Source organism: Thunnus albacares, chromosome 18 (genome assembly GCF_914725855.1).
Source record: "Thunnus albacares chromosome 18, fThuAlb1.1, whole genome shotgun sequence".
Taxonomy (NCBI): Eukaryota; Metazoa; Chordata; class Actinopteri; order Scombriformes; family Scombridae; genus Thunnus; species Thunnus albacares.
The window spans coordinates 19,866-39,827 of record NC_058123.1 but is presented as its reverse complement, the minus strand read 5'-3'; the positions used below and the strand labels follow the sequence as shown (position 1 = coordinate 39,827).

Sequence of the window (19,962 nt, the reverse complement as noted above, 5' to 3'; positions counted from 1 at the left end):
CTCTCTCTGACTGTCTGTATGTGCCTCTCTCTCTCTCTCTCTCTCTGTCTGTCTGTATGACTCTCTCTCTCTCTCTCTCTCTGTCTGTCTGTCTGACTGACTGTCTGTATGTGCCTCTCTCTCTCTCTCTCTCTCTCTCTCTCTCTGTCTGTCTGTCTGACTGACTGTCTGTATGTGCCTCTCTCTCTCTCTCTCTCTCTCTCTCTCTCTCTCTCTCTGTCTGTCTGTCTGACTGACTGTCTGTATGTGCCTCTCTCTCTCTCTCTCTCTCTCTCTCTCTCTCTCTCTCTCTCTGTCTGTCTGTATGACTCTCTCTCTCTCTCTCTCTCTCTTTCTCTCTCTCTGTCTGTCTGTCTGTATGACTCTCTCTCTCGCTCTCTCTGTCTGTCTGTATGACTCTCTCTCTCTCTCTCTGTCTGTCTGTCTGTATGACTCTCTCTCTCTCTCTCTCTCTGTCTGTCTGTATGACTCTCTCTCTCTCTCTCTCTCTCTGTCTGTCTGTATGACTCTCTCTCTCTCTCTCTCTCTCTCTCTGTCTGTCTGTATGACTCTCTCTCTCTCTCTCTCTCTCTCTGTCTGTATGACTCTCTCTCTCTCTCTCTCTGTCTGTCTGTCTGTATGACTCTCTCTCTCTCTCTCTCTCTCTGTCTGTCTGTCTGTATGACTCTCTCTCTCTCTCTCTCTCTCTCTGTCTGTCTGTCTGTATGACTCTCTCTCTCTCTCTCTCTCTCTCTGTCTGTCTGTCTGTATGACTCTCTCTCTCTCTCTCTCTCTCTCTCTCTGTCTGTCTGTCTGTATGACTCTCTCTCTCTCTCTCTCTCTCTCTGTCTGTCTGTATGACTCTCTCTCTCTCTCTCTCTCTCTCTCTCTCTCTCTCTCTCTCTCTCTGTCTGTCTGTATGACTCTCTCTCTCTCTCTCTCTCTCTCTCTCTCTCTCTCTCTCTCTCTCTGTCTGTCTGTTGTGTGTGTGTGTTGTTTGCTGTTCAGGTTTTCCTGAATTTCCCTCTGGGGATAAATAAAGGTTTATCTGCGGTGTGACATAACTCTGTACACAATGCCATGAACACGACTCTGTAACACTGACATGATAAAGAACTGAGTGTGTGTGTGTGTGTGTGTGAGTGTCTGTGTGTGTCTGTGTCTGTGTGTGTGTGTGTCTGTGTGTGTGTGTGTGTGTGTGTGTGTGTGAGTGTGTGTTTGTGTGCATGTGTATATGTGTTTGTGTGTGTCTGTGTGTGTGTGTTTGTGTGTGCGTGTGTATATGTGTTTGTGTGTGTCTCCTCCACGCATTGTTGACGGGGGTCCGGTCTACACGGTGCATCACCTGATGCGCTCCCGCCGGCGGGGGAGAGGCCTTCAGTACTTGGTGGACTGGGAGGGGTATGGCCCAGAAGAGAGATCAACTCCAACCTCATTGCTGATTTTCATCGGTGTCATCCTGACCAGCCAGCTAAGATGCCTGCCTGTCGGGGAGCCCGCACTTTGCCTCCACCAGACCGGTCTCTGGGGGACCGTTCCTTGGGGGAAGCTACAGATTTTTAGGGATGTCGGGAGCCATCCCTTGAGGGGAGGGTTCTGTCAGAGTCTGCTCTCCCCCTCACCTGTTGCTGTGGGAATTATCCAATCATTCAGTCTCACTCTCTGCTCTGCCACACCCCTCATTAGTTCAACCACTTTCACCTGGCGCTCCCACCTGCTCATCATCTGCAATCAGCCAGTATATAAGCTGCCTTGGCCCACTCCCTCCTTGTCAGATTGTCTACGCTACTTTGCCAAGTCATCTTGCCTTCATCACTGGACTGACTTCCTGGTTCCTGATCAGCTTGTCTTTGACCATCGCTCCTCGTCTCTGCCCCGGTAAACCCACCAGCCTTCTGTCCCTGACTCTGAGTTCTGCCTGCCTGTTCCCTGGTCTTTGTCTGCTTTGGGAGTGGAAGATCGGGGTTCAATTTCCGGTGGAGCCACACTCATCAGAACTGTGTTTCTCCGACCGTGCTACTATTGCCTTGACATTGTGTGAAATAAAGACTGCAAAATTTATACCAGTGTCAAATATAATTGGGTATCATCTGTGTAACAATGAAAATTTATGGAGTGTTTCCTAATAATATTACCTAAAGGAAGCATATACAAGGTGAATAGAATTGGTCCAAGTACAGAACCTTGTGGAACTCCGTGTCTAACTTTTGCCTTCACGGAGGATTCATCATTAACATGTACAAACTGAAATCGGTCTGATAAATAGGACTTAAACCAGATTAATGCAGTTCCTTTAATGCCAATTAAATGTTCCAGTCTCTGCAAAAGGATTTGATGGTCAATTGTGTCGAATGCAGCACTAAGATCTAACAGGACAAGTATGGAGACAAATCCTTTGTCTGATGCAGTTAGGAGGTCATTAGTGACTTTCACCAGTGCTGTCTCTGTGCTATGATGCCTCTAAATCCTGACTGAAAATCCTCAAATAAACTATTATGTAGAAAGTCACATAACTGATTAGAGACTGCTTTCTCAAGGATCTTAGAGAGAAATGGAAGGTTAGATATAGGTCTATAATTGGCTAAAACACCTGAATCAAGAGTAGGCTTCTTAAGAAGAGGTTTAATTACAGCTACTTTAAAGGACTGTGGTACATAGCCTGTTACTAAAGACAGATTGATCATATCTAGTAAAGAAGTGCTCACTAAGGGTAAGACTTCCTTAAGCAGCCTAGTTGGGATGGGATCTAAGAGACAGGTTGATGGTTTAGCTGAACAAATCATTGAAGTTAGTTCAGACAAGTCTACTGGAGAAAAACAGTCTAAATATATGTCAGGATTTACAGCTGTTACTAAGGTTCCTGTGTTTGGGGAGAGAACGGTGCCTGTTGAGGGCAGGAGGTGGTTAATTTTGTCTCTAATAGTTAGAATTTTATCATTAAAGAAGCTCATAAAGTCGTTACTACTGAGAGCTATAGGAATACATGGATCAATAGAGTTATGACTCTTTGTCAGCCAAAGTGCTGAAAAGGAACCTAGGGCAGTTTTTATTCTCTTCTATTAATGCTGAGTAATAGGCGGCTCTGGCATTACAGAGGGCCTTCCTATATGTTTTAAGACTATCTTGCCAGACTAAGCCAGATTCTTCCACTTTGGTGGAACGCCAAATCCTTTCAAATGTTCGTGGTTTGCTTTAATTTGCAGGTTTGGGAGTTAAACCATGGAGCTAACCTCTTATGTTTTATTATCTTCCTTTTTAAGGGGTTGATGGAGTCGAGTGTTATTCGTAATGAGCCTGCAGCTCTATCAACAAGATTATCAATATGGGAGGAACTAAAGTTAACATAAGAGTCCTCTGTAGTATTGAGACATGGCAGTGAATTCAATACTGATGGAACTGCTTCCTTAAATTTATCTACAACACTATCAGAGAGACATCTAGTGAGGACATTTTTGTCTAATGGTGTGTAATCCAGTAATAGGAATTCAAAAGTTATTAAGTAATGGTCTTGTAAAATAGGATTCAGAACAAGGTGGAGGGTGTGGTTCAGACAGTGAGTGGGATTATTTACACACTGAGAGAAGCCAGTTGAGTCTAATAATGAGATAAATGCAGTGCTGAGACTGTCACTATCAACGTCCACATGAATATTAAATCACCTACTATAATTACTTTATCTGTACTAAGGACTAAATATGACAAAAACTCTGAGAATTCAGATCAGAGTTCAGAGTCTGGACCAGGAGGACGGTTCACTATAACACATAGAACTGGCTGTAAAGTTTTCCAGGTTGGCTGAGAGACTAAGAACAAGACTTTCTAATGAGTTACAATGAAGTTCAGGTCTAGAGTTGATAATGAGGCTGCGACTCCTCCTCCTCGGCCAGTGTCTGGAGGAATGTGAGTATTAATATGACTGGGAGGACTGGATTCATTTAGACTGACATGTTCTTCATGACACAGCCAGGTTTCAGTAAGACAATCAATCAATATGATGATCTGAGATTAAATCGTTTATTAATACGGCTTCAGATGACAGAGATCTAATGTTCAAGAGTCCACATTTAATTCTCTTATTTTATTGTACTGTTGCAGGAGTGGTGTTGATTTTTATTAGATTTTTATGAATGAATCCTCTTCTGTTTATTTTAGATTTAATTAATTTAAGTGGTCGGGGACAGACACAGTCTCTATGTGGTTTATATATATATATATATATACATATATATATGTGAATAGAGCGAGAGCGAGAGTATTCAGGTGATTTGAAGGTTCAGCCGAGGAACTCCGAACACTTTGGCGTGAACACGAAGCTCTCTGAATGGATCCCATAGAGTGACTTGCTGGGTAAAAACACTTTATTTTAATAACTTTTATCACATTTATCAGTTTTTTCTTTTCATATCAAACATTTCAAACACTTAGTGAACTAAATCATATAAGTTTTATTCCGTCAGAAAGTGTGACTGAAACACTGATTGACTGATATCTCTAAATAACAGATCTATCACAATATCTGATCAATATCTCATCCATATGTGATTGATATTGGTGTACATCAATCTGTGACATCATCATGAACAATCGTTCACCACAGGCTGACTGATGTTTATGCTGTTTCATCGTCTGCAGGGACTCAATACATGATGAATGTTTACTCTGTTGGATCAGTCACTGATAGTTTGACAGATCACCAGTCAGTAGTGATCAATGGAGATCAATAAAACCATTGATCATTCTGTCCTTTCAGACGTTCTTTGAGTTATTGATTATTTACCTCTTGAAACTCTAGGATTGAAACCAGGAACATCTGCTCACGCGCAGAAGCATTTAAAATCATCGAACACGAGTCACTCTCTTTATACATCCATGGTGGACATTGGCGCCGCCATGCTGGTCGCCATGACAACTGCCACTGCCCTCTGCTGGTGGGGCTTCCGCTGCTGCCTGCAGAGCTGCAGTTGCCACAGCAGAGAAAAGAGACTGAACATTTATCAGATCATCGACTGTACAAATCAACAATCAATGAATCAAAATGTTGCAAACTTGTAATTTATGTTCATAACATGTCTGAAATCTGATTACATTAAGCAGTAATCCAATTACCTTCAGCAGAAATCTGATTACATTTAGCAGTAATCCAGTTACCTTCAACAGTAATCTGATTACCTTCAGCAGTATTCTGATTACATTAAGCAGTAATCCAGTTACCTTCAACAGTAATCTGATTACCTTCAGCAGTATTCTGATTACATTAAGCAGTAATCCAGTTACCTTCAACAGTAATCTGATTACCTTCAGCAGTATTCTGATTACATTAAGCAGTAATCCAGTTACCTTCAACAGTAATCCAGTTACCTTCAGCAGTAATCCGATTACCTTCAGCAATAATCCGATTACCTTCAGCAGTAGCCCAATTACCTTCAGCAGTAATCTGATAACCTTAAACAGTAATCCAATTACCTTCAACAGTAATCTGATTACATTAAGCAGTAATCCAGTTACCTTCAGCAGTAATCCGATTACCTTCAGCAGTAGCCCAATTACCTTCAGCAATCTGATTACATTAAGCAGTAATCCAATTACCTTCAGCAGTAATCTGATTACATTAAGCAGTAATCCAGTTACCTTCAGCAGTAATCTGATTACCTTCAGCAATAATCCGATTACCTTCAGCAGAAATCTGATTACATTAAGCAGTAATCCAGTTACCTTCAACAGTAATCTGATTACCTTCAGCAGTAGCCCAATTACCTTCAGCAGTAGTCTGATAACCTTAAACAGTAATCCAATTACCTTCAACAGTAATCTGATTACATTGAGCAGTAATCAATTACCTTCAGCAGAAATCTGATTACATTAAGCAGTAATCCAGTTCCCTTCAACAGTAATCTGATTACCTTCAGCAGTAATCTGATTACCTTCCGCAGTAATCCAGTTACAGTAGTTTACATTAAACATCTCACTTAGACATAAATATGAAAATAACTGATATTTGTCATCATCACATCCCTGTAGCTATGGATTATGGGTAGTTTTCTGAGAAGATCGCCATCCTCTGAACATTCATATAACAGTAACTGAAAACAAAAGGGGCTCATGTCATTTTGACACCCCCAGTAAAAATGTGTCAAAATGAAAAAAAGAACACAGCTGATTGGTTACAATCTGCACAAAGAAAAACACAAAGTCTGTCAGGTTTCAGGCTTTTATTTTGTACAAAAAAAGACACAAGCTCCGCCCCCTCTGTTCACTTCCTCCAAACAGGACACAAAACTGAACATAAAACAGTTTAACCTGCTGCTGATCAATAAAAGTGATCGGACAGTCTGGTCACCATGGTAACAACTGACCAGAGTGAGGGGAAAAAAAACCCCAAAATTTGACTTCAAAAACCAATCAGGAGGCAGATTTCTGTCATCAGCAGCAGGAGGCGGATCTTTATGTTCACACAGTTTGTGGTTAAATTTATTTCAATATTTTTTTTTTTACAGTACAGTCGCTGTTCAGGAAGTGAATACAAACTAAATCTGTAAACAAAAATAAATAAATGAACAAATGGACGCAGGACGAGATTTAACAGTTTAACATTTTTGAAAATAAACTAAAATAATGTTAAAAAAGAAGAAAATAAACATGAGGAGGAAGTGAAGAGGAAAAACTGTCCAACATTTCACAGTAAAAAAAAAAAAAAAGATGATTGAAGAAATATTTTTTTAAAAAACATTAAAGTTTTTTTCTGTTTATCATCCTGCGACCCCTCAGAGGGTCTCCACCCCCATATTGGGAACCACTCAACTAAAATACTGACAAACATGTTTCCTGTTGTTCAAACTGAAGCTCTGCAGAGAGGATTCTGGGAAAAGAACAGGGAATTATGGGAAATAAAGTAAAAATAAAAGTCCATAGGTTTGTGGTGAATTACACTATAAAAAATGTTGTTTAAACATGTGAAGTGACATGTATGATGGAGCCGTGTGACAGGCGTGTTCCTACGTTGTGATGTCACTTGTTTTGTTTTATTCACATTGAAACTGATGATGCGGCTGATGATGTCATTATGTAGCTCGTTTTATTCATTATTTTCAACGGAAAACAGGAAACCAGCCAAAACCATCCCTCACTGCCAAAATAAAAGCCACTACAGCCGCAGCTGTCATCTGCCTGGCAGGATATGACATCACCACATCACCGGCGGTACCGCCCCCTCTCCTTGTCCCTCTCTCTGTCTCGGTCTCGGTCTCTTGCTCTCTCTCGCTCTCTCTCACGGCGTGGTCCGCCACGCTCACGCTCACGCTGCCGCTCACGCTCACGCCGGCTGCTCACGACTGCCTGCGTCCGCCTCAGGAAGTCGTCCACACGCATGTCGTAGTCATGCTGCGTGAGGAGGACACAAATAAAACATTCATTGCCTGATTAATTATGTCTCTAAACATCATGATATAAAGATGATTGTGCACTGTCATCACGTTTACACTGTAAGAAGAGTCAGACTGAATAAACTACATATGTGGCGTCCTGATGGGTTGTTGGTTTGTTAAAGTCACAGTAGAAAGTAAAACCTGATGACTCACTGGACTAGAGGCGAAGGCGCGGTGTGGTGGCGCCGCTCTCTGTTTGTCTCTAAAGCGAGGGGGCGGAGCCTCGTGTGGCGGCAGGGGGGGGTGGTGGTGGTGGTGGTAGGCCTGATGAGGGGGGGGAGGGGGGTGGCTGTGATGGTAATAGGGGGGGTGGTGGGGGGGAGGCTGCTCCACGCCGGGGTACGCCGCCTGATGACACGTACATTACATCATCACACAGCAACAAGATCAATAGTGTGAGAACATTAATAACCCGATAAATCATTTAACATTATCAATAAAACAGTCATACCAGAGTCTGCCAGGGAGCCGGAGGGCCGACGCTGTGATGATAATCCCTCATGTAGTCGTTATAAGACTGAGAGGAAGCAGAATCACACATCAACACCCGACACATCTGTCAGCTCACAGCTTTTAAAGGACAGGAAACTAAGCTAACGTGCTAACATGCTAACATGCCTGAAACTCACCCCGTTGAGGAAAACGTCTCGTCTCACGCTGGAGAATCGCCTGAAAACAAAATAAAAGCTGAAATGAAATGACTTTAAGTAAAAAGTTTCATAATCTTATTCTCACGTCTTTCACATTATTTTCAGAAAACCTCCAACTGCATGTTTTACTGGTGATGTAATGATGCTGGAGCTCTGCTGTCTCACCTGTCCACCGGCTGGTTACGAAGGTCCTGGATGAACCCTGAAAATAAAATACATCATTCAGTTAAATGTGTTTTCCTGTCAGCAAACATCCAAAGGAAAAATGAATATGATCAACAGTTAGCAGTTAGTTTACACTCTTAAAAACCAAAAACACAAAATCTCACCAAGAAAAGTTTAGTTTTTCAACTACATTGAAAAAACATTTCAACAAAATAAATAGTTTAAAAACAAAGATCATAAATCACTGAAAAAGCAACAAAATAATACATTCAAACTAAATATGGGAAATATCCAGATTTCAGAAAATAAACTTTATTAATTTTTAAACCTCAAAACTCAAAATTAAGATTTTAACTGAAAGGCTCTTAAATGTTTTAAAGAATAAGTCTGTTGCTCAACAGAAACACAGTCTTCAAATATTTCAATAAACCGTAGTTTTAGTTTTCAGATTAACGACCTGCTCGCTGGTTGAAGTCAGGTGGACAGTCTGCTCGTGGTCGCTTCCTGCCGTGGAGGTCGTACTCTTCGGGACGACGCCTACGCAGACAAGTCGACACGCAAATACACACACATGAATACACACACAAACTGACACACACGCACGCACACACAAGCGTTAACATACACACACACACACACACCCCTCAAAAGTCAGGTGAAATTTAAGACGGCAGGTAAAAAAAGTTTCAGAACGTAAACAAAAAGTTTTAAATGTGTAAAAAATGCTTTTACTCTTTAAATCTGAAATTCTGTAAGTGACGGTTCATGAAGGAGTCAACCAGGTGAGACGTGTGGTCTACTAGAGGTCCTGTAGTCTACCCAGTGAATCCTACCAGTCCTGTAGTCTACCCAGTGAATCCCACTGGTCCTGTGGTCTACCCAGTGAATCCTACCAGTCCTGTAGTCTACCCAGTGAATCCTACCGGTCCTGTGGTCTACCCAGTGAATCCTACCGGTCCTGTGGTCTACCCAGTGAATCCTACCGGTCCTGTGGTCTACCCAGTGAATCCTACCGGTCCTGTGGTCTACCCAGTGAATCCTACCGGTCCTGTGGTCTACCCAGTGAATCCTACCGGTCCTGTGGTCTACCCAGTGAATCCTACCGGTCCTGTGGTCTACCCAGTGAATCCTACCGGTCCTGTAGTCTACCCAGTGAATCCCACTGGTCCTGTGGTCTACCCAGTGAATCCTACCAGTCCTGTAGTCTACCCAGTGAATCCTACCGGTACTGTGGTCTACCCAGTGAATCCTACCAGTCCTGTAGTCTACCCAGTGAATCCTACCGGTACTGTGGTCTACCCAGTGAATCCTACCGGTACTGTGGTCTACCCAGTGAATCCTACCAGTCCTGTGGTCTACCCAGTGTATCCTACCGGTCCTGTAGTTTACTCAGTGTATCCTACTGGTTCTACTGTCTACCCAGTGTATCCTACTGGCTCTACTGTCTACCCAGTGTATCCTACTGGCTCTACTGTCTACCCAGTGTATCCTACTGGCTCTACAGTCTACCCAGTGTATCCTACTGGCTCTACAGTCTACCCAGTGTATCCTACCGGTTCCACAGTCTACCCAGTGTATCTTACTGGTTCTGCAGTCTACCCAGTGTATCTTACTGGTTCTGCAGTCTACCCAGTGTATCTTACTGGTTCTGCAGTCTACCCAGTGTATCCTACCGGTCCTGTAGTTTACTCAGTGTATCCTACTGGTTCTACTGTCTACCCAGTGTATCCTACTGGCTCTACTGTCTACCCAGTGTATCTTACTGGTTCTGCAGTCTACCCAGTGTATCTTACTGGTTCTGCAGTTTACCCAGTGTATCTTACTGGTTCTGCAGTTTACCCAGTGTATCCTACTGGTCCTGCAGTCTACCCAGTGTTTGTGTTTCTGGTTGATCTTTTCACTAAATGTTCTAACATTAGTTTACAGTTTCAAGGTTCAAAGGCCAAAATCAAAAACACCATTTTGTCCAAATTTGCTTCACACACACAACAACAATAAAAACAAAGAAAGAAGAAGCCTCCGAAAGGGACAACATACCGCTTCTGTTGTATATGTGGGAGGGGCTGTTTGTTTGTCAACAACACTTTTGATTATAAAAACAGTTTTTCTCCACACCAAAGTCCATGTTAAAGGCTTTTTAAATAAACCCTCTTATTTTGAAAGGGTGGAGGGGGTGATGATGATGATGATGATGGTGCAGTCCTGTCAAGTAATACACAAAGCCCCGCCCCCTCTTAGACCAGCCCCGCTCCGTCCATTGGATTCTCTTTCTGTCCCCCCCTCCTCTCCTCCACACTCATACTTCTATTTTCAGTTCATAAAAGAGCGAAACACACACACACAAACAGATAAACAGTTTGTTGTCAACAACGAGCTCAGTCCTGATTCAGTGTGTGTGTGTGTCTGTACTGGGTACTGGATGGAGGAGGGGGAGTTACATAACTGTTCTTTCATGGAGGTGGGGGGAGTCATCATATTATCAGTCCAAGAGGATTTTGTGTTTTAAATAGAGTCCATCTTTTCCTTTATGCATTTCTGTAATTTTACCTTAATTGAAAAAGTGAAGAAGCCCAGCCCCCTCAGACACATCACACCCTCTCATTGGATACAGTCCAGAGGCCACGCCCCCTGCTCGACCAACCTGCACCACCTTCTCAAAAACCAGAAACAGTCCGCTGGAAGCTCAGACAGTCCCTCACTTTCTCTCTCTCTCTGGTTTAGTTCTACCTCACTCGCCCCTCCCTCACCCCCCCTCCTCCATCAGTCCAGCCAGTGACGCTCGTCCTTTCTGCTTTTATTCTGAAAGGGTCAGCCACAGTCCTGCTAAAAGCCAAACATTTTGATTTTTTTAACTTCCGATGTACGAAACTCCTGCAAAGAAAAAAAGAGCTTCAAAGGAGAAATTTAGCAACAACAAAATTTAGAAATTTAAAAAAAAAATATCTCTGCGAGCAGCTAGAAGTTCAAAACAAAAATATATTAAAATAATAAATCAAAATAAAATGAGAAAAATCTACCTAATAAAACATGTTTAATGTGCACCTTGTTTAATGTAAACTTAATTTAAAAAATTAGAATTTTATTTATAATGAATCTTAGACTTCGTGACGTGAAATGAGCACCGCCTCGTCAAGGGTTTTAATTTCCTGCCTCACTCAAGACTTCAACCGAAGACGTCAGACGCAGAGCAAGGCGTCACTCTGGTGGAAAACTCCAGACTGGAAAAACAACAACAACCACCAGAGAACCAGCAATGCTAGCCACCGGCTAAAGGCAGCGGCCGTCTCCGTCGTCCAACAGCAGGTGGCGCCGTGGTTGCAGCAGGAGAAGAAGAACAGGAAGCGGGAGGAGGAGCTTGGTGATTGGCTAACCTTCCCGGTTCACGCTGTGGCGGTCGGCCTCGAGGCCGCGGCTCCGACGGCGTCCGGCGCTTGTGACGAACACGGCGAGCCACCTGGTGAACATCCACACTCTCGTCCAATGGGAACAGGGCACAGAGCTGAGCGCCGACGTCCGGCTGGATCTCCTAAAAGAGATTTACCGAGATTCAAAAAAAAAAATTAACATTTCATGTCACGCAGAAACAAAGATGAAAACAGAAGCAGAAGAAATAAAACCGACCTGTCCGTCTCGTCCGATCTTAACGGGCTTGTGTTCGTTCCAGGGGTTGGACAGGTGAGCCGTCTTCGTGAAAGGAAGCTCCCGCCTGTAAACAATAAAAATTAAATATTTGTGAAGACGCAAGCAGGAATGAAAAAAGTCACAAACAATAAAAAAATAAGAGAACATCTTAAATTACTAATCAAAACATTTCCCACATTATGAGAAAACTAAATCTGTTTGGGTCTGAGGCGAGCGGCCCGACGAGGAGCCATTCAACATTCCTGATAGATCGGCCAATAAGAACATAGCAACCTCCCCCCAGAACATGGAAACCAGGACCCCTCCTGGAGCCAGGCCTGGTGGGGACCCCACAGTACCCCAATGAAACACAACTGTGGGGGTCACCGCCACGTGGAGTCTCTACTGGGAGGAGTGTTTCCAGCAAGGTGTGTAGATGTGTACACATTTTGTCGTTTACCTGCAGAGCCAGTCGATCTTAAAGACTCCACCCAGCATCTTTGCGTTCATGCCAGCAGGAAGAACCCAGTGGATCGGAGAGCCGCCGTGATGAGACTCTGATGCCAAACGAGCAAAACCTAAAGATAACAAGACAAAGAAAGTCAGTGAATCCAAAACCTCAAAATATGTCAAGAACCACTGAAGAACAAGACGGACTACAGCAGAAAAATATATCATTTCATGATGTTGTCAATGAAGTAAAGGATCATTTCTCTTTTTTAACCTTGGAATTTGCCGCTCTCCCTCACAGAGAAGACGAGTACGACACTCCGAGCTGAACGGAAAGCTGCATTAAGCTTCTTCTCATTCACCGGCAGCGTCGACCATACACCCTGGATATTATAAAAATATCATGACATTTTTATTTAAAATGAACAGTCTGACAAGGTTCCTTTTTTGAAGAAACATTTAAACAATTGAGACTACAAACAACATGTTAGCATTAGCGTACCTTAGCTTTAGCAAGGGAGACATTCTCGTGGTTGTTGCTCTTGATGAGGAAGAAGCGAGCATCTCGTAGGATGTAACGCAGCTTACTGGTTGGATCTGAAACAACACAGGGAGAAGCTGTAATCTGATTACTTTATTGGATACTAATCTGATTACTTATCAAGTGTATTCTGATTGCATTACAGTAAAATTAATGTTTCTCTGAGTTCCATCATAACATTTAGACGACTTTCAACTTCTGAATATCAACAATAACAATAAGAAAAACTTACTCTCCATGCCTTTGCGAACAGCTCGGACTGACGAGGACAGCTTCTCCCGTTTCTTCTCTGAACCTTTCAAAATAAAAGAACAGAATTATATTAAAGCTGCAAGCAGTGATCATCAGGCCCTCGCACCTTTGTGCATGTTGGGGCCCGCCGCAGTTGAAAGGCTTTTATTGCAGAGCAACACGACACAGCAATACATTTACCACAGGGCAACTGACATGGATATACATTTCCATGAATACTGGACATTGCATGTAGGAGATAACTATCACTTCCTGTGTTCACTGTGTGGCGCTAGAGAACACCCACTAATTATACGTCATGTTGCTTTATATCATGTGTCGATCACACCATGTAAATTTCATGTAAATCTGATGACGTCTGTCACATAAGGCCTACTTCCTGTTGTCAGTAGGTGGCGCTACGACTATGACTCAATATTAACATGTAGATGTGTTCAGGCTGCGACTCTTATCAAACACCAGTTTTGCCATATGTGCGAATTTCGTTTCATTCCAAGCTCCTAAAAAATGCTAGGGATCGACCGATTATCAGCCAGGCCGTTGTTATTTAAAAAAAAAAAATCCAATCGCAGATATGCTCTACTTTGGCTCTGATGCAGCAGCCGCTCTCTGTCTGTAGTCACCACTCTGTGGTCTCAAGCAATGTCCCGCCCACAGCACTATCTGATTGGCTACCCATCAGGAGTAATAGCCTATCAACACTGAAGGCTGTGCATGCTGCAGACTGGAGCAGCTCTGGGGAGCGAGCAGAGCTGTTTGGAGGTAAGACAGCAATAAGCCATAAAGTTCGTTAATCACACACGGAGACGTCAGACTGTACATATTCAGCTATAGTAATCATTAGTAATGAAGTAGCCTAGTTTTGAGTGACAGGTTTCCTGCTATCACATGTTAATATAACATTTAAACAGTAGCGGAATAAGCACTCAGATCCTTTACATCAGTAAAAGTATTGATACTTCATTACAAGTAAAAATATGGCATTTAAAATCCCACTTAAGTAAAAGTACAGAGGTATTACCAGTATTCAGTGCCAGGACCTGCTATCATTATTATTATTATTATTATTATTATTATTATTATTGTTGTTATTCTGCTTCTCTGTTTCTCCCCCCTCCTTTCTCTTTCAACCCAACCGGTCAAGCCAGATGGCGTCCACCTAGAGTCCTTGGTGCTGCTCATGGAGGAATGTTGGGTCTCTGTAGATTACAGAGTTCCGGTTCAGGTTCTAGACCTGCTCTATGTGGAAAGCGTCCTGAGATAAGGGTTCGGGTTCGGGTTCAGGTTCTAGACCTGCTCTATGTGAAAGAGTCCTGAGATAAGGGTTCGGGTTCGGGTTCAGGTTCAGGTTCTAGACCTGCTCTATGTGAAAGAGTCCTGAGATAAGGGTTCGGGTTCTAGACCTGCTCTATGTGAAAGAGTCCTGAGATAAGGGTTCGGGTTCTAGACCTGCTCTATGTGAAAGAGTCCTGAGATAAGGGTTCGGGTTCAGGTTCTAGACCTGCTCTATGTGAAAGAGTCCTGAGATAAGGGTTCGGGTTCAGGTTCTAGACCTGCTCTATGTGAAAGAGTCCTGAGATAAGGGTTCGGGTTCAGGTTCTAGACCTGCTCTTTGTGAAAGAGTCCTGAGATAAGGGTTCAGGTTCTAGACCTGCTCTATGTGAAAGAGTCCTGAGATAAGGGTTCAGGTTCAGGTTCTAGACCTGCTCTATGTGAAAGAGTCCTGAGATAAGGGTTAGGGCTCAAGAGAGATCGCAGTTATGTATTTGTTACACTACAGCAGATTTGTAGTTGTTGTTGTCATGGTTACCTGAGGCCTCAGAGGCGGAGCCTGAGCGAGCTGACTCGCCGTCGTCAGAGAAACTGACGGAGGAGGCAGAGCGTGAGTCGCCGGCCTCGCTGCGAGTATCATAGTCGTTCCCTTCACCGCCACGACGTTCGTACTCTTCCTCTTCCTCCTCTTCCTCCTCATCCTCCTTCTCTCCCTCCTCCTCCTCCTCTTCCTCCTCCTCCTCCTCCATGCCCTCCTCTTCTTCCTCCTCCTCCTCTTCCTCCTGATCATCTTCTTCCTCTACATGAGAGGGAGCAGGGGAGGAGCTTCCTGACCCCTGCTCTGAGCCATACTCTGCTGCCGCCTCCTCCTCTGATTGGTTGTCATCCTCGTGGGGGGAGGGGCTTGCCCGCCGCTCGTCACGCCGCAGCTTCTGTAGACAAACAAAGGAAGACGACTGACTGTCAAACGTAACCCTGATCAGCTGGTATGAAGTGGTGTCCTGTAAGAGGTCAGAGTGGTACTTCTACGACCGTACGTGTACTGTAAGTAGTAAGAAGTAGTATCACTACCTGGCTCAGACCCTCCAGGCCTCTCTGGGACTCTCGCCTCCGTGCGTCCTCTCCTCCACGACTCCTGGTCGCCTCTCGGGCCACTCGCCGGCCCTTTCGCTCCTCGTAGTATTCATGTCGGTAGCCGGTGGCAGTGTGGCGGCCACGGGGGCTGGATGCCACCTTCTTTGAAGAGGAGGAGGAGGGCAGAGGTGCACCAGGACCTCTCTTATTGGTGGACGATGACCTGGAGGGGGTGTGGCTGGAGGAAGGGCGGAGCCTCTTCAGATCCTGGCTGTCAGAACGCTCGCTCTTCCTCTTTGTTCCTGACAGAAACACAAAGGTTCAGATCTGACACGAATACAGCCGCAAGTATTTAAACATATTTAAAACAGTATCAGTAGTATTATCAGTAGTATTCTAACAGGTAGAATCAGTAGTAGTATTTTAAGCAGTATCAGTAGTATTCTAACAGGTAGAATCAGTAGTAGTATTTTAAGCAGTATCAGTAGTATTATCAGTAGTATTCTAACAGGTAGAATCAGTAGTAGTATTTTAAGCAGTATCAGTAGTATTATCAGTAGTATTCTAACAGGTAGAATCAGTAGTAGTATTTTAAGCAGTATCAGTAGTATTATCAGTAGTATTCTAACAGGTAGAATCAGTAGTAGTATTTTAAGCAGTATCAGTAGTATTATCAGTAGTATTCTAACAGGTAGAATCAGTAGTAGTATTTTAAGCAGTATCAGTAGTATTATCAGTAGTATTCTAACAGGTAGAATCAGTAGTAGTATTTTAAGCAGTATCAGTAGTATTATCAGTAGTATTCTAACAGGTAGAATCAGTAGTAGTATTTTAAGCAGTATCAGTAGTATTATCAGTACTATTCTAACAGGTAGAATCAGTAGTAGTATTTTAAGCAGTATCAGTAGTATTATCAGTAGTACAGATACCTTTCTTGTCGCTGACGTGTCGCTCCGTCTCAGGATTGTAAAGCTCGTCGTCCTGATCCGGAGCTTCAGTCAGAATATCTTCCAGAACGTTCAGCTCTCCGTCTGAAACAACACAATCAGTTTTATTTACAACTCGTATGCGAGACTAATCAATTAAGTCAGATTCCGATTAAACTTGACTTGTTTTGACTTCAGCACCAGTAACCAGTAACCAGTAACCAGTAAGTAAAAAGTGTGGCAGCCCAGAATCTTGGTGTTGGGTTTGATCCAGCAGCTGCTTTGATAAACACATTCAAGAAATCAACAAGTCTTCCTTTTTTCCCATTTATGTAATGTGACCAAGGGGCCTCTGCCCCCCCCCCCCGATTCTTTTTGTTGCAGATCACTGTATCCCCTCAAATGCCCCTAAATTACAACACTCATGGTGAAAAGTCGCAGGAGGTTTTCTGTGCTTCTCGTTGGTGTTCATGTCAACAGCAACAGTGAAAAGCGGCGGTGAGCTCGGAGCCTTTATGTCCGTCCTGCAGGTCCCGAGTGCTGCTGCCGCCGCCGCCGCTGCCGCCACCGCCACTGCTGCTGCTGCCGCCACCGCCGCCGCCACCGCCGCCACCGCCACTGCTGCTGCTGCCGCCACCGCCGCCGCAGCCCTGAATGGTTTGAGCTGAACTGCATATTTCTGCTTCTCAAAAGTGGTATTTTAATGAAAACTACAGAGAGCAAAATAGCCTCAAATTGCACAGCTTTAATTAGCAGAGATGTGCACACACAGCTCTCCAACATCACAAACCAACTTCCACGTATTTTACTTCTGTACTTTTCTTGTATTTCTCATCCATAACATAATCTCGTGAAATGTCCAACGAAATAGGCTACAGCTATTGATGTGGCTCAGTTAGGTCTGAAACATGTTAAATTAATGTCTGAATCTTACAGTAATGTCGTCCAGGTGTCACTGAATGCACTGGCGACACAATAGGGAGAGACTTTTTGTCCCCATCTCTTCCAGGTGTTACGGTAATAAAGTGGTAACGTCTAAGGCAGGTATTAAAGTTATAGCCATAATATCTAATAGTATAATTCAAATTAAATCAAAGTCATCTGACATCCAATAGAAAGGGTTAGGGCAGTGTTGTGACAGGAAGGAACTGAGAAGCACTTTGGCCAAATCTACCAAGGAGAAACTAGACCCTTTTATTTTTTTGACTGGATGTGTCGCACACAGTGTTGAATATCTTTTCACAAATAATTTAAACTGCCAGGTTTTCAGACTGCTGGTTAGAGCGTTATGAGACAAAGACATTTTATTGTACTACTGAAATAAGTAGCAGGTGCTTTTGGTGTGCACCTGTACTATACTATACACACTGTACTATATATATATGTATGATCTTTCATTAATGAGTAACATGTTCATCTGTGTTTAATTAATAACTGCGTGCTTTTGTTGCCAGTTCAGTGATTGCAGCAGTGTGATCAGCTGTATGCGTGTAGTGAACACGTGTTTCTCTATCTGGAGTCTGTTTGTGGTTGTAACAGCACTAAAAATAAAGAAAAAGAAGCTGCTATCATTCTGGTTCACCATCCTGCAGGAGTCCTGCCAGGTCTCCATGGTGACGCAGGTCACATGACTCAGGTCCTATTCTGTTCTGGTGGCACCTGGAAGCTGCTCTTCATCCTCCTCATCACATTCTTCATATATATTATAAATCCATCATAATGTTGTTATCCTGTTCTGTGCTGTATTCTGTAATTTGTCTTTCTTGTTCTGTTCACACATCTATTGAACATCTGTCCATCCTGCAGATGTTCCTCCTCTGTTGCTCTTCCTGAGCTTTCTAACTTTTCCCCCATTAAATGGTTTTTAGGGAGTTTTTCCTTATTGAAGTCGAGTGTCTGAAGACAGGATGTTGTATTGCTGTACAGACTGCAGAGGCTAATCTCTAATTCGTTATATATATACTATTTAGTCATTAAAGAATCTGGGGTTAAGGTTAGAAACTGTCCCCAGAGAATGTGTGGAGGTTTGTATTGATAAGTGACTTTTGATTGATAGATGAATGGTTTCAGCTGTAGGATCTGAACCAAATATCTGTTGAGTCAAATCTCAAAGTAAATCCTCATATACAGACTGAAGAAACATGCAGTTTTGTTAATGATACACTAGCATACATTTCATGGAATTTAAGTAAAATCATATCATGATATTAACAGAACAACAAAAGAGGAACTGACGTGTTAAAATAGGTTTGGTTACAGAATATCAGATATTTACAACAAATATGATGAATACCCTCTATTCATGATTATGACGTATTCATTAATCAACCACATTCCGATTGGATCACGAGAGAACATCGATTAAAACAAACAGTATCTGGATATATCTGATTAAATATATAATGTGAGAACGAGGCCGCAGAAACAGCAGATTTATCTTGACCCGCAGATGCTAACAGTTAGCCGCAGATGCTAACAGACGCCATGATTAACAACATACATCACAGTAACATGTGAACTGGTCGCCAGTCACTGACAGACAGTGATAACACATCGATAAACCGCTGATTATTGATCCGCAGCTGAACAAAGACAGCGAACATGCTAAAAAAAAGCAGCCCGCGTGGGCCTCACCTTTGTCCTCGCGCCGGTCGGCCGCCATCACAGCCGCTGCGGAGTCCTGCCTTTCGCGAAAGTGACGTCGTGGGTTAAACGGATTTCTAGTTAATTTAAAGACGAAATAATGAGAAATCCGGGCTGAAAGCAGCTGAAAAGGGCGAAATGGCGGACTGAGTCTGTTGTTGTAGCTCCGTCTTCTTCTTCTTCTGGTTGAGAAGCAGCTTACATGTGAACTATCGCCACCTGTCGGCGCCATGGATGTATTACCTGTCGATCCCACCGGTACATCGAAAGCCAAAAGGATCACATTTCGTCTCAATCTGAGTTTTGCAAACGCCGTTTTAATCGCAGCCAGATGTTTATAAACGGCCTGGTGGAATAATTAGGGCCCTATTGTATTTCGTGTGTTTGTTTCTTTCTTATTATTATGCTTTCTTTATTAATACGCCACTTCAACCCTAAATTTGACCCCCTAAACATGCTCGAAAACTCACCAAATTTGGCACGCACATCAAGTCTGGTGAAATATTTGATAAAATGTCAAAATTAACCCCCAAAGTGCCAAAATGTGCTCGAGAGCGCCACCTATGTATCTAAAATGGCCGCCACGGCCCGTAGGAATGTCGTAGAGAGATCGAACCAAAAGTCAATTATTCATCTCATCAAGACAAATCAAATCATATGCTGACACCCCTGACCTAAATCCAACAGGAAGTCCGCAGTTCACCCATGAATGTATGACTTTGTGCCAATTTTGGACCTCCAATAAACGCTCCTCCTAGGGCGTTAATGGTATCGGCTTCAAGCTTTAATACATGACTTATCACACTGTGCTGAACAAAAGTTATTAAAAACTTTGTAATAACTCGAACGGTTTAGATTTAGTAAGCCCTGAAAGTTGGAGTGAGACATCACACCTTACAATGTAAACCATGGGGAGGCAATCTCAAGTCCGACCACTTTCAAACCTGTATCAATGGAATCGCGACGAA

General features: G+C 43.1%; 1 protein-coding gene across 2 annotated transcripts; it reads right to left on the bottom strand.

Annotated features, from left to right (window-relative positions):
* Window positions 1-6,173: 6,173 nt before the first annotated feature.
* On the bottom strand, window positions 6,174-19,203 carry ythdc1 (YTH domain containing 1). 2 transcript variants are annotated; one of them, XM_044332690.1, is made up of 16 exons: window positions 18,986-19,203; window positions 16,355-16,456; window positions 15,423-15,727; window positions 14,890-15,283; window positions 13,060-13,122; window positions 12,789-12,904; window positions 12,561-12,669; window positions 12,297-12,414; window positions 11,837-11,921; window positions 11,587-11,741; window positions 8,673-8,752; window positions 8,216-8,252; window positions 8,030-8,069; window positions 7,852-7,917; window positions 7,554-7,748; window positions 6,174-7,356 (listed from the first exon to the last, which is right to left on the bottom strand). In XM_044332690.1, the coding sequence occupies exons 1-16, from the start codon at window positions 19,011-19,013 to the stop codon at window positions 7,168-7,170; spliced, it is 2,082 nt and encodes a 693-aa protein (XP_044188625.1). In that variant the 5' UTR covers window positions 19,014-19,203; the 3' UTR covers window positions 6,174-7,167. The 2 variants fall into 2 exon arrangements, with proteins under 2 accessions (XP_044188625.1, XP_044188626.1); XM_044332691.1 differs by having other exon boundaries at window positions 12,789-12,883.
* Window positions 19,204-19,962: the final 759 nt, after the last annotated feature.